The 26,005-nt window shown below is 41.5% G+C and overlaps 1 protein-coding gene across 5 annotated transcripts in view; it reads left to right on the plus strand.

The window, feature by feature from the left end:
• Window positions 1–26,005, plus strand: part of LOC140203840 (ryanodine receptor 1-like) — a 575,532-nt gene that overhangs the window by 356,936 nt on the left and 192,591 nt on the right. For all 5 annotated transcript variants that reach the window (XM_072269965.1, XM_072269967.1, XM_072269966.1 and 2 more), the window contains exons 60-61: window positions 9–130; window positions 22,288–22,337. In XM_072269965.1, coding sequence (XP_072126066.1) covers window positions 9–130; window positions 22,288–22,337 — 172 coding nt within the window. The remainder of the gene's footprint in view (window positions 1–8; window positions 131–22,287; window positions 22,338–26,005) is intronic.

The raw sequence follows: 26,005 nt of genomic DNA on the forward strand, positions 1-26,005 counted from the left end.
CCCCTCAGATTTTGCTCCCATTGATAAATCAATACTTCAAGAACCATTGCTTATACTTCCTTTCTACTCCAGCTCAGCTCTTGGGCAGTGGAGGACATGCCTCAAACAAAGAGAAGGAAATGATAGCCAGGTATGTGTTACCAGCAGTGATACAAATTCTACATGTTACTTATTTCATAAAGTTGCAAAGTTTTAAATAGCAGAAGCACTAGTATATCATGTTTTCTTTCTAAGTCAGTTTTCCTTCTCTTATTCGATTGACTCAGCTAACAAATGACTATAAAAGTGTACATCAGTTCAACTAGATCAGTACCATTTGCAATAGGGTTCAGGAACGGGCAAATTTTGCTTTTAACTATTTTCATCGTTTAAACTATCATGAAGTGATAGTGTCATACAGCATAGAAACGGACTCTTCAGCCTGACTCATCCAAGCCGACTGTGTTGCCCAGCAAGCTAGTCCCAATTACCTGCACTTGGCTCTTAGCCTTCTTAATCTCTCCTATCCATGTACTTATCAAAGTGGCTTTTAAGCATTGCTCATGTACCCATCTCAACCATTATTTCCTGCAGCTCATTCCAACACACCACCCTTTGTGTAAAGGAGCTGCCCCTGATGTACTTTAAGAATCTCTCACCTCTGACTTTAAACCTATGCCCTCCTTCTTTTAGCAGCCCCTCCCTGAGAAAAGATCACATGCATTCAATCTGTCTATGCTCCTCGTGACCTTGTATACCTCTATCAATCACTCCGCAGTGTCATACATTCCAGGGATTAAAATCCTAGTCTATGCAACCTCTCCTAGTAACTCAAGCCTCTTACTCCAGGGCATTCCCTGGTAAATCTTTTCTGCACCCTTTCTAGATTTACAATAACAGGGCAGCCAAAACTGTATACAATACACCCACTATCTTATACAACTGCAGGATAATTTCCCAATCAATGCCCAACTGATGAATTACTATGCCAAATGCCTTCTTCACCACCCTATCTACATGTGATAGTGATTTCAGTGAACTGTGCTCTTGTACTCTAGGTCGCTGGGCTCCATAACATTCCCCAAGGCCCTACCATTCACTGTATAAGCCCTGCCCTGGTTTGACCTTCCAAAATGCAATACCTCACACTTAACTGGATTGAAGTAATACACACAAAATGCTGGAGGAACTCAGAAGGCCAGGCAGAATCTATGGAAAAGAATAAACTGTCGACGTTTCGAGCCGAGACACTTCATCAGAATGGTCCTTCACCAGTCCTGATGAAGGGTCTTGGCCCAAAACTGTTTACTCTTTTCCATAGATGCTGCCTGGCTTGCTGAATTCCTCCAGAATTTTATATGCATTTCTTTGATTTCCAGCATCTGCAGATTTTCTCTCATCTGGATTGAGGTTTATTTGTCCTTCCTCAGACCACATACCTGTAATTTTCCCTAACCTTCTACACTGTCAATGACACCACCTATTTTACTGTCATCTGCAAACTTACTATGCATGCCTTGTACATTCACTTCCAAATATAAATTACAATCAACTTGGATCCCAGCATCAACCCTGTTGCACACCACTAGACCCAAACCTACAGTCCAAGAAACAACCCTTGAATATTACCCTCTGCTTCCTATCACTCAACCAGTTATAAATCCAAATTGTTATCGACCCCTGGATCCTGCATGACCTAACCTTCCAGACCAGCCTGCCATGATGGACCTTGTCAAAGGCTTTGCTAAAGTCCATCTAAAAGCATCCACTGCCCTGCTTTCATCTGCCCTCTTGGATGTACCCTAAAAGAACTCCAAAAGATCTGTCAGACATGGCTTCCCACACACAGAGTCATATTGACATTTCCTGTCTCTCCTAATGTTGGTAGATCCTGTTCTTCAGAACGCCCACCAGTAATTTACTGTTATCAGACTTAACAGCCTGCAGTTTCCTGGCTTGTTTTTGCTACCTACTTTAAACAATGGTACTACATTAGCCACTCTGCAGCCCTCCAGAACTTCACCTATGGCCAGAGACCATAAGACATATGAGCAGAATTAGACCATTTGGCCCATTGAGTCTGCTCTGATCAGAGATGAAGCAAAATCTCTGCAGGGGCCTCTGCAGTTTCTTCTCCAGCATCCCACAAGCTCTAAGAAAACACCGGATCTGGTAACGTATATGTATTTTGATAATAAATTTACTTTGAACTATTAAGAGCATTAAGAGGATTTGTCCATCTTAATGCACTTGAAGGCCTGAAAAACCTGTTCCCTTCTATGTGGTCCAAGACATCAGAATCAGGTTTGTTATCCCCAGCATGGGACGTGAAATTTGTTAACTTAGCAGCAGCAGTTCAATGCAATACATAATCTAGCAGAGAGAGAAAAAAAAATAATACAAATAAAATAAAACATAATAAATAAACAAGCAAATCAGTTACGTATATTGAATAGATTTTTTAAAATGTGCAAAAACAGAAATACTGTATATTAAGAAAAGTGAGGTAGTGTTCATGGGTTCAATGTCCATTTAGGAATCAGATGGCAGAGGAGAAGAAGCTGTTCCTGAATCACTGAGTGTGTGCCTTCAGGCTTCTGTTCCTCCTACCTGATGGTAACAGTGAGAAAAGGGTATGCCCTGGGTGCTGGAGGTCCTTAATAATGGACGCTGCCTTTCTGAGACACTGCTCCTTAAAGATGTCCTGGGTTCTTTGTAGGCTAATGCTCAAGATGGAGCTGACTAGATTTACAACCTTCTGCAGCTTCTTTCGGTCCTGTGCAGTAGCCCCTCTATCCCAGACGGTGATGCAGCCTGTCAGAATGCTCTCCATGGTACAACTATAGAGGTTTTTGAGTGTATTTGTTGACATGCCAAATCTCTGCATACTCCTAATAAAGTATAGTTGCTGTCTTGCCTTCTTTATAACTATATCGATATGTTGGGACCAGGTTAGATCCTCAGAGATCTTGACACCCAGGAACTTGAAGCTGCTCACTCTCTCCACTTCTGATCCCTCTATGAGGATTGGTACGTGTTCCTTCGTCTTTCCCTTCCTGAAGTCTACAATCAGCTCTTTTGTCTTACTGACGTTGAGGGCCAGGTTGTTGCTGTAGCACCACTCCGCTAGTTGGTATATCTCACTCCTGTACGCCCTCTCGTCGCCACCTGAGATTCTACCAACAATGGTTGTATCATAAGCAAATTTATAGATGGTATTTGAGCAATGCCTAGCCACACAGTGATGTATATACAGAGAGTAGACCAGTGGGCTAACCACACACCCCTGAGGTGCGCCGGTGTTGATCGTCAGCGAGGAGGATATATTATCACCAATCCGCACAGACTGTGATCTTCCGGATAGGAAGTGGAGGATCCAATTACAGAGGGAGGTGCAGAGGCCCAGGTTCTGCAACTTGTCAATCAGGATTGTGGGAATGATGTTATTAAATGCTGAGTTATTGTCGATGAACAGCATCCTGACGTAGGTGTTTGTGTTATTCAGGTGGTCTAAAGCTGTGGAGAGCCATTGAGATTGCATCTGCCGTTGACCTATTATGGCAATAGGCAAATTGCAATAGGTCCAGTCACCACTCATTTCTCTCATTTTCTTAGCTTCTATTGTTTTCTGCACAGTAAAAACTGAGATAAATATTCATTAAAAATATTTCCCATTTCCTTTGGTTCAACACACACATAGGGCTATATTGATTTTTAAGTGATATATTCTCTCCCAAGCCACCCTTTTGCTCTTAATAATTCAAAGTTTTAGTAACTGCTGCTGCTAACAAATTTCACGACACATGCCGGTGGTAATAAACCTGATTCTGATTCTAAATTTATTATCAAAGTACATATATGCCACCATACACAGTACAAACCTGAGATGCATTTTCTTGTGGATATATTCAATAAATCTAATAACCATAACAGAACAATGAAAGACCACACCGACAGACAATCAGTATGTAAAAGAGAACAAACTGTACAAATATGAAAAAAAGACATAATAATAATAAAGAAAGAAAAAATCAATATTGAGAACATGAGATAAAGAGTCCTTGAAAGTTAGTCCGTAGATTGTGGGAGCAGTTCAGTGGTGGGGCGAGTGAAGTTATTCACTCTGCTTCAAGAGCTTGATGGTTGAAGGGTGCTAACTGTTCCTGAACCTGGCCCTGTGAGTCCTGAGGCTCCTGTGCCTTCTTCCTGATGGCAGCAATGAGAAAAGGGCATGGCCCGTGTGGTGGGGGTCCCTGATGATGGATGTTGTTTTCCTGCAACAATGCTCGTATAGATGTGCTCAGTGGTGGGGATGGCTTTACCCATGATTGACTGGGCCATATCCACTGTTGGGATTTTACCTCATCTTGTCTTCCAGATCCCACTCTTACCCTTTTAACGGCACTCTACTCTTCTTATAGTCATCAGTTAGTAGATCCCAATTGTTTATTCACAGTGTAACCAGAGTCTCAATATCAAATGCCTCCAAAATATAAGTGTCTCCAGATATTTTCCATGCAGGCTAAAGTCAGCCATACTGACATTTGAGCAAGGGGGGAAAAAAAACAAATGTCTTAACTTCATGGTGCCCAGTTCCACAAGGTGGTTATTTAACTGTATTAGACTTCAGTTTCAGGCTCTAAATTTAGTCCTGGCACAGCCTTAACCCAGTTTGTACTCAAGCTGTACTAAAATCATAAATGCAGTTAAAATATTGTGGTTATTTGAGGAAAAAATGTAATGTAAATTAATCTGTCAAACAATATGACAAACAATAAATTGTCATGAGAGCATTAAATGAACTTGCTAATTTTAATATTTGCAATATGTTTAAATAACCATGACATATATTGTCTTGGCCATTAGTTATATATTGTTCAGTAATCTGAGAAGGTATTGTATGGGATGTTTAAACTCCCGTTACAAGCCCTTGTTTCCCTGCCAGCTGGAGAAAGGGAAAAGAAAATCAAACTCAAGTGGATAAAATTGTAATTTTGTGGTTGTCGGCTCATGAGGTTCAGTGCAATTTATTATTTGCTGGAGGGTGCTCCTGTGGTTTGACATAATCTGCTTCTCATTTTCAGATTAATTGTGACGAATTGCTCCCAGCCATCCACTATTCTCCGTTTAATGAAAGGCTTTAGTGCACGCTTTCGTTTACATTAAGGTTCTCAGAGAAGTACATGCCTGCTGCCGTTATAAATTTTTTGCAGTAGTTATTCTTTAGCTGAATTACTTGTTAAATTCAATAACTTTTTATACAGATGAGGGGGGGAACCCAGACTCCAAATTTGACAAGTGCCATCTCTGAAATCTTACCCATTCTTCTCACCAAAGTACTCCTCCCCTTTCTAATGCAACTTGCATTCATCGATCTCAAGTATTTTCCATTAAAGTTGCTCGAATTTTGCTGCTTTTAATTGTCATTGCAACATAAAATTGAAAACCTCCGAGACAGAGGTATGTAAAATTTAACTTAAGTTTCAGCAGTGTATTGTTGAAATAAGCAATCCATGCTTTAGCCAGAGGATGGTGAATCTGTGGAATTTGTTGTCACAAATGGCTGTGGAGGCCAGGTCATTGAGTGTCTTTATGGCAGAGGTTAATAGACCATTGATAAGGATACAGAGAAAAGGCAGGAGCATGAAGTTGGGAGGGAAATGGATCAGTCATGACCAAATGGTGGAGCAGGCCAAACGGCCTAATTCTGCTCCAGTGTCTTATGGTCTACACAGGGACCTAGGAGGGGTACACTGAAAATGGCATCACAGGTCGACAGGGTGGAGAAGGAGGCATCGTCGGGGTAGTAAGCATAAGAGATGGCGGTGGTCCAAGGTGCTGGTAAGGCTGCACTTGGAGTATTGTGTATCACTTTGATCACTCTGTTACAAGAAGGATGTAATTAAGGTGGAAAAATTGCAAAGAAGGTTTAGAAGAACGTTATCAGGATTCAAACTCGAATGATTGAGTTACCGGGAGAGGTGGGGCAGGCGAGTACTTTATTTCTTGGAGCTTAAGAGACTGAGAGATAACCTTATAGAGATGAACAAGTCATAAAGGGCATAGACAAGCTGAATACACAGCCCTTCTCCCAGGGAAAGAAAACAGAAGCACAGGATTAAGGTGAGAGGGGAAAGATTAAAGGGGACCTGAGCTGCAACAACTTCATGTAGAGGGTGGTGTGTATGTGGAATGAGCTGGTAGCAACAGTAGTTGAGGCAAGTACAATTACAACATTTAAGAGACATTTTGTTAAGTATTTGGACAAGAAAGGTCAGAGGAATGCAAGCCAAATGTGGAAAATGGGAGCAGCTTAGGTGGGCACCTCGGTCAGCATGCACAAGTTGTTTCTGTAATACTCTATGAGAGTGATATTCTGGTCCAACACAAGGTGGACCAACACTCGTCTGAAGCTTCTTCCAGCAGAATGATAAATAACTATAATGTAAAATAACTATAGTATCATGTGTAGGGTTTGTCATTGCTCCTGAACATTAGTTTTAAAATGCTGCCGCTTATAGAAGTGTCTTTTAACATACTCACCATTTAGAATATGGTGTGCGGTCCTAGTCACACTGTTACAGGAAAGAGATTAGACAAATTCACCAGAGTTTTGTCTAGATAGGATGGTATTGATGATAAGGAGAAGTTGGACGTAACTGGATTACTTTCACTGTAACAGGCTGTGAAGTGAAGTATATAAAATTACCATTATTAGATTGGGTAGATGGTCAGGCTCTTTTTTCCAGATGGAAATGTCAAGTACTAGGCATAGTATTCAAGTGAGAGGGGGAAAGTCAAAGGAGATTTGCAAGGCAAAGCAAAGTGAGAGTTAGGTGCCAAGAACACGCTGCCAGGGGAAGCGATGTGATCGCCACGTTTAAGAGGCATTTAGACAGACAAATAATAGGCAGAGAATTGAGGGATATGGACTTCCTGCAGGAAGGTGGTATTAGTATATATTGGCTTCATGGCCGACGCATATATTATGGGCCAAAAGACATGTTCCTTTACAGTACTGTTAAAAGTTCCTTGTTCTGAATCTATTATTGATCATCTTCAGACTGAAAGACTCATGCTTATAGATTAGAAGGACTAATCTGCAAACTCAGTCAGAGATATGACCCAGCCAGAATTTTTCTTTTCTTTTGGCACATCATAAAATCAATGACATGCAAGTATTTACTGAGTTTTGCTTCAGAAAACTTATCCCATAGCTTTGCTCATTCGATATGGTTATTCTGGATAAGTATCTATGCTTCATGGGATCCCACCTGTAATTTGACAGCATTAACACCAATTCTGTGTTGACTTAGTGCCTTCCTCCTGAGACTCCAGAAGTTTATGTTACATTAATTTATATATAGTAATTAAACTCTTAAACAGGATCAATGAGTAGTCTTTGACAGCCATTTTAATCTTGAGATTTCATTGCAACAAATTATTTAGCAAACTTAACATGGCAAAAATTGTGAGGCATTATACAGGAACATTATGAAGCAAAGTTTGCCAATGATCAATATGAGGATATATTAACACTGGTGTCCTAAACCATATTGTAGCCAATTGCTGACCCAGATTTTCCCTGACTGCATTTCCCATGGACTGGATATAATTGCTTTTAAATCCCTGAGACTTGGGAAAAGTCCACCGGAAATAGTCAAACGATTGTTTTTACATCTTGCAACCCGTTTCACTTTAATCATTTTAAAGTCTATCAGTCTCAGACAATTGAACATGTACCACAATATTAAACAAACTGCAGTGTGTTTGGAACATTGGCTGAGTGCTTTTATAAGTGCCATTTAAATCAATGCCTTGAAGATGCTGTCGTCAGGTTTATTGTCATATGCATAACATGTGCAAGAAAATCTTGCAGAGGCATTACAAGCAGTGCATCAAATAAGCAGCATTCACAATAAAAGCATTTTTAAATATAAATTATATTCAAAATTTTACAGGGAAGAACATAAATTAGAACAGCGGTCCCCAACCACCGGGCCGCGAGGAAACGATATGAGTCAGCTGCACCTTTTCTCGTTCCCTATCACGCACTGTTGAACTTGAACATAAGGTTGCCAACTGTCCCGTATTTGCCGGGACATCACGTATATTGGGCTAAATTGGTTTGTCCCGTATTTCCGCCACGTTCCTATGAAACCTTTCGTGCCGAAATCGCGTGAAGCAATGAAGCAATTACCACTAATTTATATGGGAAAAAATTTTGAGCGTTCCCAGATCCAAAAAGTAACCTAACAAATCATACCAAATAACACATAAAACCGAAAATAACACTAACATACAGTAAAAGCAGGAATGATATGATAAATACAGAGCCTATATAAAGTAGAAATAATGTATGTACAGTATAGTGGGGATTAAGTGAAAACCGATTTGTGGGAAAAAAATCGACACATACGCATGTCACGCATGCACACACATGCCCGCGCAAGGCTTCATGGTCATGGTAGTCTTTCCTTGGGTAAAGTGTCCCGGGATTTGACTGCTACTTCTGTCCCTTATTTGGGAGTGAGAAAGTTGGCAACCCTAACTGTAAAAGACATGTTGAGGTGAGTTTAACCCTACTTGAACACCACCACCCCCCCCCAGTCGGCCGGTCCGCAAGAATATTGTCAATATTAAACCAGTCCGCGGTGCAAAAAAGGTTGGGGGCCCCTGAATTAGAACAACAAAATTCCATTGTAGGGCAAAGTAATCAAAGTGGTCACTGAGATCACAAAGTACCCAAAATCCACACAATCAGGATTTTGTGGATTGGTTCAAGAACCTAATGGTCGAAGGGAAATACCTTTTCTTGAACGTGGTGTGATGTGAATTTAGATTTCCGTACCTCTTGTCCAGTCGTAGCTGCTAGGAGGTGGCATGGCCGGATGGTGAAGATCTTTGATGGTAAATGTTGCCTTCTTGAAGCAGTGCCTCATGTAGATACTACTGATGGTGATGGTGGGAAGGGATATTGGGCTGAGTACACTAGTCTCTGCAGCTCCTCATATTCCTGCACACTAAATTTGCCATTCCAGACCATGATGCAGCCAGGCAGGATATTTTCAACAGTACATCTGTAGAGGTTTGTTAGAGTGCTCAGTGACAAGCCAACGGTCCTTAACCTTCTGAGAAAATGAAGACACTGGTGTGCCTTCCTTGTTATTACATCTGTGTGCTGGGCACAGGACAAGTCATCTGACATGTTAACACCCAGGAATTTAGAACTGCTGCCTCTCTCCTCAACTGAACCCCCCAGTGTAGAATGGGACATGTTTCCCCCCCCCCCATTCTGAAGCTGGCATGTGGCTAAGTGGTTAAGGCGTCGGTCTAGTGATCTGAAGGTTGCTAGTTCGAGCCTCAGCTGAGGTAGCGTGTTGTGTCCTTGAGCAAGGCACTTAACCACACATTGCTCTGCGATGACACTGGTACCAAGCTGTATGGGTCCTAGTGCCCTTCCCTTGGACAACATCGGTGGCGTGGAGAGGGGAGACTTGCAGCATGGGCAACTGCCGGTCTTCCATACAACCTTGCCCAGTCCTGCACCCTGGAAACCTTCCAAGGCGCAAATCCATGGTCTCATGAGACTGACGGATGCCTATAGATTCTGAAGTGAAAAATCAGTTCTTTAATATTACTGATATTGTTAGAGATATCCCACCACTCAACCAAGTGTCCTATCTTGCTCCTGTCAGCTAACTGATCACCACCTTATCAGCAGATTTATATAGCAATGGAGCTGTGTGTAGAGCAGTAGAGCAGGGTTAAGCATGTAGCTTGAAGCGCACCATGTTGTTGGTCAGCAAGGAGATGTTGTTCCCAATCCTCATTGACTAAGGCCTGCCAATGAAGAAGTTGAGGATTCAGTTGCAGAGGCTTTCTGGAAAGGCACTGTAATTTTTAACCAAAGCATTTTTTTTGTACTGGCAATTTGAAAGATGACTGCCGATTGGTTCCTGCCGGTGGATCCCTGTGCTCCTGGCTTCTCTCATTTCCACTGAGACCAGTGATAGAGGTTAGGCATGCTGACCTGTGGAGCACTTGCCCATCCAGTAAACACTGTTTGCTGTAAAATTATTACATGTATTATTATTTAATATTAATAATAATATTTAAAATAATAAATGTAATACACTACTCATGACCTGTTAAAAATTGTGTGGGAGTAGGGCTTCAGGATATACTGCCTGAAGACGACTGAACACTTGCAGACTCTTCCACTCTTTGGAAGGATTTGTCAGCAAGGCTGTCAGTTCAGTTGGACTTGTGGAGGTCACACAAAATGCTAGGCTGTGGGATTCGTTTAGAGAGCAACTACAAGGGCTGAGCATTGGTAATTAATTGGATTATTGTTGTCACATGTACCAGAACTTTGGTTTGAATGCCATCCATACAGACCATTTCACCATATCAGGACATTAAGGTAGTTCAAGGGAAAAGCTATAACAGAATACAAATTGTAGTGTTACTGTTACAGGGGAAGTGCATTGTGGGCAGGCAATAAGGTGCGAGGCTATGACGAGGAAGATTGGGAGGTCAAGATTTCGTCTTACAAGTTAGTAGTCCGTTCAGTAGTCATATACCAGCAGTACAGAAGCCGTCCTTGAGCCCAGTTGTACAAGCTTTCAGCATTTTGTATCTTCCGTCTGATGAGACAAGAGAATGGATGGGCAGGGTCTTCGATTACTATTTACCGACTGTTTTACTGAGGCAGCAAGAAGTGTAGACAGAGTTCGCCCCCTAGCACCTTGCACCACTTTATTGTCTCCTTCGTCTTTAAAAGCCTGTTCTCAGTCATTGCTTTAGGTTCTGCAGTGGGAGGGTCAGGAAGAGGAGGAGAATGGGATGGGGAAGGTTGGGGAGAAGAATAAACAATACACACAACAGCTGGCAGAGAAGGAATGTAACAGGAAACCTCTGGCACGCTGTCAGGACTCATCCAATTGCCTAGAGTCCCCACAGATGAGCAATATAAGGAAAGACTACTAAATCACGAAGGTTCTATTATGCTGGAAATTTATGATGCAATTTCCCACTCTACACTAAACTGCACTCGACCTTGTGTGTTGTAACTGGGAATAAGCAGCTAGTCGATATAGAAGGTCATTATTCAGAACAAGCAGGTCTTCTGAAGAATCTATTTCTCCTCTCCCGACGCTCTGCAGTATAATGCTTTTCAAACACAAAGGTAACGATAAGTGACTAACTCCAGCTTCGCTGGTTATAATTATCCACTTCAGCATTTTGAGCGGTGTATAGAGGTAATTTTGCAGAATTACTTATTTATAATGGGAGCACATTTCAACTGACAGAACCCCTTTGAATATTTCGATACCAGTGTATGGTCCAAGGGATTCTGAGCACAAAGCCCTAGTACCCAATATATACCTCTTTTGTTTCATTAGAAAATAGAACAGTACAGCACAGGACCAGCCCCTTTAGTGCATGATGTTATGCCAAACTAATTAAACTAGTAATTAAATGTCTGACTAATTTTATCCCTTCTGCCTACACAATGTGTAGCGCCCTCCCATCTGTTCCACAGTCTCTTTGACCTCCTACGGTCAGGCAGACGGTAACGCAGTATGAGAACATGAACTGTTAGGCTGGGTAACAGCTTCTTTCTCCAGGCTGTGAGACTTCTGAATATCCCACTACTACGCAGTAAACATTATTTATAACAGCGCCAGTAACTTTATACAGCTGTATATTTAACTATGCGTCTCTTTTAAATTTCTATCAGGTCTCCCCTCAGCCTCAACTGCTCCAGAGAGAACAACCGAAATTTATCCAACCTCTTCTAATGACACAAACCCTCTAATCCAGACAGAACCCCAGTAAACCTCTTGCAGGCCTTCTCCAAAGCCTCCACATCCTTCCTATAATGGGGTGACTAGAATTAAATCCAGATATAGCCTTGCCAGAATTTTGTAGTCGTCGTGCAATACAACACTGATACAGGCCCCTATGCGCTACGGGTCCATGCCTAGTTTTTGACTCCCCTATCTTTACCATATAACCATATAACAACTACAGCACAGAAACAGGCCATCTCGGCCCTTCTAGTCCGTGCCGAACTCTTACTCCCACCTAGTCCCACCGACCTGCACTCAGTCCATAACCCTCCATTCCTTTCCTGTCCACATAGCTGTCCAATTTAACTTTAAATGACAATATCGAACCTGCCTCAACCACTTCTGCTGGAAGCTTGTTCCACACAGCTACCACTCTCTGAGTAAAGAAGTTCCCCCTCATGTTACCCCTAAACTTTTGCCCTTTAACTCTCAACTCATGTCCTCGTGTTTGAATCTCCCCCACTCTCAGTGGAAAAAGCCTATCCACATCAACTCTATCTATCCCCCTCATAATTTTAAACACCCCTATCAAGTCCCCCCTCAACCTTCTACGCTCCAAAGAATAAAGACCCAACTTGTTCAATCTTTCTCTGTAACTTAGGTGATGAAACCCAGGTAACATTCTAGTAAATCTTCTCTGTACTCTCTCTATTTTGTTGACATCTTTCCTATAATTCGGTGACCAAAACTGTACACAATAAAAAGATCTTTCATCCATCTTTTCTATGCCTCTCAATTTTAAACACTTCTAAAAGATCTCCCCTCATTCTCCTATGTTTCAAGGCTATGAAGGCTTAGCCTGGTCAACCTCTCCCTATAACTCAGGCTCTCTTGTTCTGGCAACATCCCCATAAATCTTTTCTGTACTGCATCCCCATAAATCTTTTCTGTACTGCTTTCAGTTTTACCACATCTTTCTTATAACAAAGTGATCAAAGCTGTACCCAAAACATTCGAGTGCAGCCTCACCAGCATCTTGTATAACTGCTTCATAATGTCCAAATTCCTATATTGAATGCCCTGAAGGACGAAGGCCAGCGTACTAAACACCTTTTCATTACCACGTCTATCTGTGACTCTGCTGTCAACTAACTACTCTTAAGCCCCTTTCTTCCACTGCACTCCCTAGTGCCCTACCATTCATAGAGTAAGTTCTATGCTGATTTGACTTTCCAAACTGCGTCATCTCACACTTACCTGTATTGGAATCCATTTCCCACTCCGCGGCACACTTCCTTAACGGATCAAGGTCCCCTTGTAATCTGCAATCAGCTTCCTCAGTATGTACAGCACCTCCTAATTTCACGTCATCCACAAACTTACTGATCAAACTTTGTGTGTGTACATGCAGCAAGACTGCCAATAACAGGCAGCGTCTCAGATGCAGCAGCTTCTATAAGACTTACTGAATGTGTTACTGCCTTTCTTAAGAGTATTTTTTTATGATGGCAAGATCCTGCTGGGCATTAAGAACTTGAAGTACTGTGCTGTGAGTGACTGGTGGTAGTGTGTTTTGCAGCTTGGCCTTGGAGGAACACTGTTTTGTTTGGCTGTATTCATGTACGGTTGAATGATAATTGAATTTGAATTTGAACAAATCATAACAAGGTTCCCCTGCAGTACAACACTAGCCACTGGCCCCTATTCAAAGAAGGAGCATTCAACTACCATCCTCTGCTTCCTACCTCTCAGCCAATTTTGAATCCACCTAACTAGTTTTCCCTGGATTCCAGGGAACCCGACCTTGCAAGTCAGCTTACCATGTGGGACTTTGTTTGAAGTTGCAACATAACTCCCTGACTATTGAACTCAGTGCCTTGACTAATAAAGGCCAGCATGCCATCTGCCTTCTTTATCACCTGATCAACCCGTACAGTCATTTTCAGGAAGCTGTGAGCTTGGACTCCAAGGTCCCTCTGTACGCCCACACTGTTAAGGGTCTTGCCATTAATAATGTACTGTCCCATTACATTTGATCTCCCAAAGTGCAACACTGAAAACTTGGCCAGATTAAACTCCATCTACCATTGTTGAGGGATGTCTCCCTGGATGTAAGTAAAAGTAAAGGCATCCGGGACCATGGATCTGACTCTGGAAAGTCTTCACTCTCCAGGGTGCAGGCCTGGGCAAGGTTGTATGGAAGACTAGCAGTTGCCCATGCTGCAAGTCTCCCCTCTCCACGACACCAATGTTGTCCAAGGAAAGGGCATTAGGACCCATAAAGCTTGGCACCAGTGTTGTCGCAGAGCAATGTGTGATTAAGTGCCTTGCTCAAGGACACAACACATGTTCCCTTGGCTGGGGCTCGAACTCACGACCTTCAGATCGCTAGTCCAATGCCGTCACCACTTGGCCATGTGCCCTGGATGTACAAATTACCGTAATATTAACTGACTAAACAGACATGTCCTGAACTGTGTAATATGCAGTAGGGATATACTGAGGTGTTAATACAGAAGATGGCCATTTAATACACTCCCTGATCTCACCATGGGGATTTCAGTGAGGGCTAATTAATATGAATCTTTATTTATTTATTGTCTTCCTCTGAGTAGCTGCAATGGCATAGAATTAGAATGTCCCACACCCAATGACAGGTTTCAATGGCTTTATAGTATCAACGGATTGAGATACTATCTTTACGTAAATATCTGCAGAGACAATTGTCTTGTCAGTTTCCAAAGCCTTCCACTGTGAAGTATGTATTCTTAACAAACAATGGTGTCTGATTACAGAGGGGAGGTTACATGTAAACAGGATTTTTTTAAGACTGGTTCTTGTTGAATTATCTACTTGTTTCACTATATTTTGTCGCTCCTGAAAATATCCCATGTTTAATTCAGGGGTTCCCAACTTTTTTTTATATGCCATAGAGCTCTACCATTAACCGAAGGGACCGTAGGACTTAGTAAAATTTACAAAGCTGGTACAACGATAGGAACTATTTACCCTTGAGTTTTTCCTTAGTGACTGTCTTCCCTTACAAACAAGGACAAGTGCTACCTCGTGGCACCTGCTTGCTCCTCAGTAGTGCCCGTATGCTTCCAGATGTCATCTCTTTGCTCTATCAGAGCAGTAATCTTCTTCCTGTTAATGGCCTGCAGCTTTTATTGAAGCAAAGAGACTCTGGACAGATCCAACTTTGACTCAGTGAAAGCTGCTGAATTGCATCGCCTGACACAAACTGGAATTAAAGGATTCCTGCACTCTTAGGAGGAAGGTCAGCAGACATGGAATATTCATTTTATAATTTCGATACCTACAGTATCCTTGTTTCCAGCAGGGGTTAAAACCTGTGTGACTTCAGCATATTGAGCAGCATCTGTGGGAAGCAAAGGAGATGGGCAATAGTTCAGTTTGAGACAATGCATCAGAGCCGTCTCCATCCTCTCCAGCCTGTGGGACGGAAAGGATCAGCTCCAGTTTGTTGGACTAATTGTCTTCTGGGGGTCACTTTTTCCTGCAAAACCAAGGGGAAGATTGGTATCAAAGTGCTGGAATGGCATGATTGTGGTTATTGAATAATGACTGTGTTGTGTAGCGTGTGCTTCAAGCTCAGAGGATCGATAAGAAAGAGGTGGTGTCGTAGAGAGTGTAAGTGAGCAGCCAAAGAAAATGCCACCCTCATGGGATAGTGATGTAAATATGTGAATTGGCTTAGTGGCTTGGTTGCTGCAGCTCTGGCTGTGTCTCCGCATGACTGATGTGGAATTCCAACTGCCAGGGTGTTAACTGTGGAACATTTCATGGGATTGTGGAGTGTTTTTTGGTGGCGTAGTGGCATCAATGTTGGACTTCGGGGCAAGAGCTCCCGAGTTCGATTCCAGCCGGCGCCCTTGCACGCTTTCCATTTGTGCTGGGTTATGGGCTGGTGATCTCTTTTTTAAAAAAAACTCACCTGGCAGAAAGCCATGGCAAACCATTGCTGTAACTTGCCTCGTACACGATTTCCCACTACGTCAGAGCGGCGTGGAAAGAAATTGCCCGCTAACTGGGAAATTCCAGATGCGACATACCTGTTGTTCCTTGTGCAGCCATTTCTGATCATGCCTTTATGCCTTCTGTACATCCCTCCAAGTGCAGTGTGATGCTTTCCCCTCTTCACGTCATCCACAGGTCGTGCTCATCAAAGTCAGTAAAGCAGAGGCATGACCCTTGCCTACACAATCTGCCTCTAGCTGTGCTGTGACTGACTCAAAAATTCAAAGTAAATTTATTATCAAAGTACATATATGTTACCATATACTACCTTGAGATTCATTTTCTTGCAGGCATATACAGGAAAAATAATGCAAAGGAATTTACAAAACGAAATTATGCATAAACAAAGACTGACAAACAACCAATTTGCAAAAGAAGGCAAATTGTGCAAATTAAAAATAATAGAGCGTGGGTTGTAAAGAGTCCTTGAAAGTGAGTCTGTAGGTTGTGGAATCATTTCAGAGTTGTGGTGAGTGAAGTTATCCATGCCAGTTCAGGAGCATGAGGGTTGTAGAGTAATAACTGTAGGTGGGGAACTTTGATGATGTACGCTGCTTTCCTGTGGCAGTGCTCCATGTAAGTGTGAGAGGAGCTTTGCCTGGGATGGACTGAGCCGTATCAACCACTTTCTTTCCTTTTTCAATCTTTTTATTAGTTTCATAATAATAAGCATTACATGGTAATGGTACGAAGTTATTGGGAATTTAAGGCATCCATTAGTCGTGCAAGACCATGGATCTGCGCTTGTAAAGTCTTCACTCTCCAGGGTGCAGGTCTGGGCAAGGTTGTATGGAAGACCAGCAGTTGCCCATGCTGCAAGTCTCCCCTCTCCACAACACCGATGTTGTCCAAGGGAAGGGCATTAGGACCCATACAGCTTGGCACCAGTGTCGTCACAGAGCAATGTGTGATTAAGTGCCTTGCTCAAGGACACAACACGTTGCCTCAGCTGGGGCTCGAACTCACGACCTTCAGGTCACTAGTCCAATGCCTTCACCACTTGGCCATGTGCCCACACTATTGGGAATACATTGTTATAATTAGCGTAAGTAATTATAAAGCCAGTTAACACTTAAATGATAAAATTCCCAATCATATAGGATACAGATGAACAATATAAAACAAAGAAAAATATCTTTAAAAAATCATGAAAAAGGAAAATAAAATTATAACCCCCCCAAAAAAACTAATCTAAACAGAATTAATCAACTGAACTAAAAAAAAGACATGGGCTGTTATGTAACGTCATTCAAAAAACAGAGGAAACCTTAGTGTCGACAACTCCATTCCTCTCAACCAATATTACAAAGAAATAAAATAAGTTTGGAAAAGGTCAAATTACGTCATATGAAAATGTTGAATAAATGGCCTCCAGGTCTTTTCGAATTTAATAGAGGGATCATAAACAACACTTATAATTTTTTCCAAATTTAAATACAGCCTAGTTTGAGAGAACCATTGGAATGTGGTGGGAGGATTAATCTCTTTCCAATTCAGCAAAATGGATCTTCTAGCCGTTAATGTAAGAAATGCAATCATCTGACGAGCTGAAGAGGTTAGATGACTTGATTCTATCATTGGTAACCCAAAAATAGCAGTAATTGGGTGAGGTTATAAGTCAATATTCAAAACAGTTGAGATAATATCAAAAATCTCTTTCCAATATTTTTTCAACAAAGGGCATGACCAAAACATATGAGTTAAAGAAGCTATCTCGGAATGACATCTATCACATATAGGATTTATATAAGAGTATCAACCACTTTCTATGGACCCTTCTATTCCAGGACATTAGTGTTTCCATTCTACTTTACTTTATACTTTATTGTCGCCAAACAATTGGTACTAGAACGTACAATCATCACAGCAATATTTGATTTTGCACTTCACACTCCCTGGATTACAAATATTAAATATTATAAATATTAAAAATAGTTAAAATTAGTAAATATTAAAAATTTAAATTATAAATCATAAGTAGAAAATAGAAAAATGGGAAGTAAGGTAGTGCAAAACAAAAGCTGAGATGCCGTGATGCAACCAGTTAGGGTCCTCTGCACTATCTATAGAATTTTTTGGTGACATACTAAATCTACGCAAACTTGTAAGAAAGTGGAGGCACCATCGTGCCCCCTTTGTGGTGACACTTACTTGCTGATCCAAGGACAGATCCTCTGATATAATAACTCCAAGGAATTTAAAGCTACTAAGCTTAGCCCCCTTATGGGGTCTGGCTAATGAACATCTGGCTTCTTCCTCCTGTAGTCACGAATCAGCTCTTTGGTTTTGCTGGTGTTTGAGTGAGAGGTTGGTGTTGTGGCACCACTCAACCAGATTTTCAATCTCCCTGCTATATGCCAATTCGTCACCGCCTTTGATTCAGTCAACAACACTGGTGCTGTCGGCAAACTTAAATGCGGCATTGGAGCTGTACTTAACCAAATAATCATAAGTATAGGGATGAAATACTGATATAAATTTGCAATTTGTCAACTTGTGTGCAATATTGCCACCATAAGTAAGGTAAAGTGAAAAAGCTGTTCAAAATTACTGTGATCCGGTATAGCATTTAACATTCGTAAACACAAAATACTCTGCAGATGCTGGGGTCAAAGCAACACTCACAACACGCAGGAGGAACTCAGCAGGTCGGGCAGCATCTGTAGAAACGATCAGCCCACGTTTTGGGCCGGAACCTCCTGACGAAGGGTTCCAGCCCGAAACGTCGACTGATCGTTTCCACAGATTCTGCCCGACCTACTGAGTTCCTCCAGCGTGTTGTGAGTGTAGCTTTTAACATTCACTATCTTGATTAGCTGTAAACTAACTGTACAGCAAATATTTAGCAATAGCATTTAGACATAACGGTTCTAGTATACCTCAGACCAGGAGAGATAATGTGGCAAAGAATAGTATTCCAAAATGATAGTCAATGCAAGGATAGTTTGACAAGATGATAAAATATGACCAACATTGCTGTTTCATAGTTACATTTGTGATGGTATTGAGTTTGCTGACAGAGATGTTCTAAGCTCAGATGAAGACTTTAAGCCGTATCGGATGTAACTAACCACGAGACTCTCTTTAAAGGGAGATTATACTGTAACTACCCGATCTACAAAGACTAATTTACTTTCTGTTTATTCTCTACAGCTGCCAATACCCACTACTTGAGTGGTGGGTCCCCCCTCCATACTGAGTAGAAAATACTTCCAGTTAACAAAGTAGTTTAAACACAGTTCGTTTATTTTCAGTGATACACATTTAAATCCAAACAATGTTTTTACAACACATTTAAAACTCACAGTAGTTTTCTAGCTTATAAAACATTTACAAATTACAAACCATTTCTAAAACACAAGGGATTTCCAAAACCCAGGTACAATTCTTATAAACTGAAAATACATACTAATAATGCAGACGAACGAATCACCCACCGCAGAAGAGGAAGCCAGAGGAATCGATTCTAATCACCATCTTCCTATAATTATTCTGAATGTTCTTCAACCACTCCTGATAAGCTTGAATGCTCTCCACATTAATACCTTTTTATCTACCGCTTGAGTAACTTCACGTGTTTATGATATTTCCTCAGATGCCCTCATAACGTAAAATGCTGTAAGAGCATTTTGGGGACACAGATCTCAATAATAACAAAACTGTAAATTACAGTAATTATATATACTATATATTAGTTCTTTAACTTATATATGTTAAATAACTAATGAAAAAAGTGGGGGGAAAAAAGTAGTTAGGTAGCGTTCATGGGTTCAATGTCCATTTAGAAATCTGATGGCAGAGAGGAAGAAGCTATTCCTGAATCATTGAGTGTGTGCCTTCAGGCTCCTGTACCTCCTCCCTGATGGTAATAATGAGAAGAGAACGTGTTCTGGGTGGTGAGGGTCCTTAATGAAGGATGTCACCTTTTTGAGGCATCGCTCCTTGAAGGTGTCCTGGTTGCTGGGGAGGTAGTGCCCATGATCTTTCTGCAGCTTATTTTGAACCTGTGTAGTGCAGTGCCCCTCCATACCAGATGGTGATGCAGTCAGTTAGAATGCTCTCCACTGTATATCTGTAGAAATTTTCAAGTCTCTTTCGTGACCTACCAAATCTCCTCAAACTCCTACTGAAATATAGCCACTGTCATGTCTTCTTTGTAACTGCATCGATATGTTGGGCCCAAGTGAAATCCTCAGACATGTGGACACCCAGAAGCTCACCATTTCCACGACCGACCCTTGATGAGGACTGGTATACACACCCTCTTCTTACCCTTTCTGAAGTCCACAATTAATTCTTTGGTCTTACTGATGTTGAGTACAAGGTTATTGCTGTGACACTAATTTGTCTCACTCCTATATACCTTCTTGTCACCATCTGAAATTCTGCCAGCAATAATTGTGTCATCAGCAAATGTGCGGATGGCATTTGAGTTGTGCCTAGCCACATGGTCATAGGTCTAGATAGAGTAGAGCAGTGGACTAAGCACACATCCTTGAGTGGTCAAAGAAGCTAACTTCCTTGCGTGCATATACCTTCCAACTATAAACCCATCAGTTATTTGATCTGCTAAATGATATTATCCATCTGGTTCTGCAAGCTTCCTTGAACTAAGCAACTTAGAGTCAACTTGAAGTTTGAAACAAGCCAAATTAATCAACCCATTGTCTAAAACTGCAACTCGAGCAGCAATAAGCCACGCTTAATGAGCCAAATCTTACTTCTCCCAGAGTGTCTACTACCTACAGAACTTGTTTTCAAAGCTGATCTATGGACAGTGCTTGTTTTAAATTTAATCTGATTACTGCTTGCCACTTACATTTTAAGAACTGAAGCCAACTTTCATTTATGACTAGAAGTCAAACAACTGTTAGTTGTTAGAATTGTTTGTGATCTTACAAGTGGCTGCTGCTGTGCTTAGAAAGCGAGATTTGCAAACTAACAAGAGGTCCACTGGCCAGTAGTGAATGTCAATCAATATTAATCCTTAGGGGCATATAGGAAAGGGAAACTCTGATGGAGATAAATGTTGAAAAAGATGAAGAAATATGAAATTTAAGAAGTTAGGAATGCATAACATTTTTAAAGAAAGATAATACTAATATTTTGTGCCACCTATTTGTTTAATATAGTATTTACATTTTTTTCAAAAAAGGATGCTGTTGCCAGAGTATAGAATTATTAGTTGATTCAAGGAATCATTAAAATAAAATAATCCCCAGTTTTCCTGAGAAATTGTGTTCAAATGCTGGGAGTTAAATTAACTTGTTTTTAAATTATTCAAGAAGGGAGAAAGGAAATGCAAAATAGATTAAAGTTTATCTTTGCATTACTTATTTATTGACAAGTGGATTTCAGCTGAGGCTGATATGTTGATATTGAAAGTGCATTATTGTACATGTTGGCACCCTAGTAAAAGAAAATAGATCTTAAACCAGTGAAAATCAAAACTGCAGGTACTGGAAATCTAAAATAAGAATGGTAAATGCTGGAAATACTTAACAGGCCAGACAGCATTTGCAGGAAAAGAAAATCAGAAGACCTTAAACATGTCTCTGTTCAAACAAATGGCACCTGTAGGGGCAGAGTATTTCCAGTACTCAAGCAAGAGAACATCTGCAGATGCTGGTAATCCAAGCAACACGCTCAAAATGCTGGAGGAACTCAGCAGGCCAGGCTGCATCTATGCAAAAGAGTACAGTTGACAATTCAGGCCGAAACCCTTCAGAAGGACTGGAGAAAAAAATGATGAAGAGTAAACAGGTGGGAGGAGGGGAATGAGAAGCACAAGGTGATAGCTGGAACCAGGAAGGGGAGGGATGAAGTAAAGAGCTGGGAAGTTAATTGGTGAAAGAGATACAGGGCTGGAGAAGGGGGAATCTAATAAGAGAGGACAGAAGGCTGTGAAAGAAAGAAGGAAAGGGGGAAGGAGCACCAGAGGGAGGCGATAGGCAGGCAAGGAGATAAAGTGAGAGAGGGAAAAGGGATGGGGAATGGTGAAGGGGTGAAGGGGAGTAGGGGGGAACATTAGCGGAGGTTCGGGAAAATAATGTTCACGCCATCAGGTTGAAAGCTACCCAGAGGGAATATAAGGTGTTGTTCCTCCAACCTGAGCTCCCCCTCCCAGTTCCATCTATCACCTTGTGTATCTCCCTACCCTCCCTCCCACCTTTTAACTCTATTCCTCATCTCTTTTACTCCAGTCCCGCTAAAGGGTCTCGGCCCAAAACGTCGACTGTACTCTTTTCCATAGATACTGCCTGGCCTGCTGAGTTCCTCCAGCATTTTGTGTGTGTGTGTATTTCCAGTTCTCCTTGTTTTAGTTTTAGGTCTCAGACCAACTGTTTTAGATCAGGAGGTAAATCTGCTTCAGCCTTCTCTCATTGTTAATTCCTTTCTAGTGTTATTTGGTGCTGCCTGTTCTTGTCTCTTCTCACTTCTTTTCTTCCTCATTGTTTCTCTACCTCAGTATCTTCTGCAAACTCGCAGCTTTGATCAGACATAGAGTCTCCCTCTTTGGTAAGCTGCATGGAGTGTTGGAACATAGTGTTACTTTCTAAGCTTGTATTGTTCAGTCATGCTGTCATTTTGTCTGTTGCTGGGTTTATTTTCCTTCTGTGCGAAACGTTCTTCAGAAAGCGATACACTAGTAGTATTGTGCTGAAAAAAGTTTGGAATCTGCTGAGAAATACCTGTAGTACAATTGAACTTCATCTTTGTAATCATTAGCACATTTTAGCTGATTTATGTTGCTCTTTTAATTCAGATTCAGGGAGGGCAGCATTCAACGTTCACCTTTGGGAAACAAGACCAGCCTCAAGCCCTTAAAAGATCAACATAAAACAGCTTTTGTTTCATTCTCAGAGAGTGGCTGAGGGTTTCATTCTTTTAGTTCCTTGCTCCATGCCCAAATGTTTCATGACATTGATTTTATTTAAATTATCTTACACCTGGTATACTTGCTCGTGTTCTGTGTGCTTGTACTAGAGTGTGCCCGCATAGGCACACATAAGCTACAGTATGTCACTCAACAGCTTTGTGCTATGTGCAGCTAACTGTATCATTGTGGTTTGGACTGAAGTGTATCTAGCTTACTCTTGCTTTACAATATGAATGCTATTTCTAACTCAAAGAGCAAAAACAATATATGTTAAAAGACAATTTACAGACTGAAATAACTAGAGGAAATTATATTTTAAATTGTGAGTTTATGAATTGTCTATAAGCCTACAGAAAACATGTTTAAAGCATCCTAGGATCAAAGACGTTCACATTGCAAGTATATTTCAGTACTGTATATTAGAAGATTACAAGCAAGAAATTCTGTTATGTAACATAAAGTTTATATGGATGATAAAACGATTTGTTGGAAAGTAAATGATTGGGTACTTAGAGTATCATTTATAAAGTTTGTAAGTTACATCAGAGTCCCTTATCTGCATGATATGCCACCACAGACCCTTATCTGCATGATATGCCACCACAGAGGTGCTGAAATCTTCATCGGGGTCTCGTGCATTGAATATTTTAATGCCAACAATGGAAAATAGAATCAAGCCCTCACAAAACTGAGACAAATGTTGACAATACCTAAAATAAAATAGGGGCAGACTGTTTGGACCCTTTATTCCACTGTTATTAAGAACATAGAATAGTTATGCACAGGAACAGGTTCTTTGGCTCACAGTGCCTGTGCCAATTTAAACTGCCCATCCCTTCACCCCTGTCTGTTCACATGTCAGTCTAAATGCCTCTTAAACGCTGCTATTGTATCTTTTTCTATCACCTTCCCTAGCGACGTGTTGCAGACACCTATTGTCCTCTGTGTAAAAGGTAAACTTGCCTTGCAAATCTCCTTTAAACTTTGCCCCTTTCATGCTAAATCTATGCTTTCTTTTGTTAGAATTTTCCACCCTAAGAAAAAGACTGTCATTCAGCCCCGACGATGCCCCACCACCTCACGAGCTTATACTGTATAACTCTATCAGGTCACCCTTCAGCACTCTGGAGAAAACAACCGGAGTGTGCCCTACCTCTCCATATAGCTAACGTTCTCTGATGTAGGCAACATCCAACTTCTGCACCCACTCCAAGGCCTCCACATCCTTTGTCTAATGAAGTGATCAGAACTACATAAAGTTTTTAATAGCATGACTTCCTGCTTCTTATATTCCTCGACTGATAAAGGGAAGTATGCCTTCTTTACCACTTTCAGGGAGCTACGGACTTGCGCCCCAAGGTCCGTCTGCACATCGGGGTTCCTCAGGGCCCCTGAGGGACCTTGGGACCTTGGGACCTTATACCTTAATGTTCTTCAAAAATCCAACACCTCCTCCTCCTTGACATCAACATGCCCTAGAATATCAACGTACCTCTCCCTGATCTCACCACCCCTTTTTCATTCCCCTTTGTGAATTCCATTGAAAATACCCACTTAGTGTCTCACCTCCTTCCGCTGGCTCCAGGCAGAAATTCCCTGCTTTATCTTTGATTGGTCCTACTCTTTACCTGTCTACCCTCTTGTTTTTAATACATCTATATGTTCCTTAACCCCAATCACCAAAGACATTTCATGGCTCCCTTTAGCCTTCTGATTTCCTGTTTAAGTTCTTTCTTATTTGCTTTACTCCTCAAAGGCCCTGTCCAGTTCTGGTTTCCTAAACCTTTCTTTACTTTTTTTGACTAAATTTACAACATTGCTGTGCATCACAGTTCACATCACATCACATTGATTTACATCACAGTTGCTTAAAAGCTATTTGCCTTTCACACTGTATACCTCTATCAGGTCACTCCTCAGTCTCCTCCACTCCCAGGGTTACAAACCCAGCCTTTCTAGTCTGTCCTCAGAACTGAAACCTTCTGCAGGCTGAGATTCTCTTTTCTACCAACAACGCGACCAATTTTTGTGCCACCTGCAAACTTATTAATCATGCCTCCTCCGTTCACATCTAAGATACGAAAGTATCTTATAAACTCTCAACAATGGTCCTTATAATATACCATTGCTCAAAGCCTTCCAAACACAATAATAACTCTTCCAGTATCCTCTGATTTAGGTTTAGATTCTTTCTCCAATGACCAAGACAGTTGTAGATCCATTTTTCCATCTTGCTCTGGATTTCCTGGGTCTAACGTTTTCAACCAGCCTTCCTCATGGGACCTTATCAAACACCATGTAAACTACATCAGCTGTCCTACACTCATCTATTGGGTTATCACTTCAAAAAGCTCAGTTAAATTGGGTAAACAGGATCACCCACCAGGAAATCTGTGCTAGCTTCATATTCAATGCCTGCCTTTCCCATTTCAAATTGATCCTGTCTTTTAGTGTTTTTTCAGTAATTTCCCTGCCACTGCTATTACACTCACTGGTTGATAATTATTTGTCTAATCCCTATCTATGTTTAATGGTTACATGCAAATCAGATCAAATCAAGTCGAATCAAGTTTAATTGTCATTCAAGTCAGACATGGATAGAGCCGATTGAGACTGCGTTCCTTTGAGGCCAAGGTGCAAAGACAAACGTGTGCATCCAAAATAACAAGAAAGGGGGAAAAATGAACATAGGCATGTAAGAAAACACATTTTTAGTCCAAGAGCCTGAGTGACAAGTCCCACAAACTAATGGTTCCCAGCAATCCAGCTTGTAATTCCACCAATCCAACACTGGAGGACAGCACCAACAGGGGAGGCCATCCCCAACCGAGCCCAGACGCCACGCCACAATGCAAGCCCGCAGGCCTGAGGGCTAGTCCTTGCCACAACTGAGGCAACACTGCAGCTCTGCCGCCTGCTTCGCCATCAAACAAGGGAAGCAGGCCTGCGGCTATCAAAGCCCAACAGGGTCCTGCGATCACAAAAGAAACGTCCAAAACAGTCACTCGCGGTTTCACTACACACCACCTTTGCGCCAGCTGGAATCCTTCGGCCTGATATCCTGACTCGCCTTCTCTGCACCATCGGGTGGTTACTCTGAACAATAAGCAGTTCACTGATGTGGTAGACCTGCTGTACACGTAGTTATGGAAGTTAAGAATAGTCTTACTATATATAAAAGCACATTTAACAAAGAAAGAAGCACCTTTGCTTGGCGCCTGAGAGTCTGCTGAATGTATACACACTGCCATTTTACCAGAAGTACCAGAGCCTGCCCTTGGCCCCTAATGGGTCCCACCCTATCTAC

This window comes from Mobula birostris, chromosome 10, assembly GCF_030028105.1.
Source record: "Mobula birostris isolate sMobBir1 chromosome 10, sMobBir1.hap1, whole genome shotgun sequence".
Taxonomy (NCBI): Eukaryota; Metazoa; Chordata; class Chondrichthyes; order Myliobatiformes; family Myliobatidae; genus Mobula; species Mobula birostris.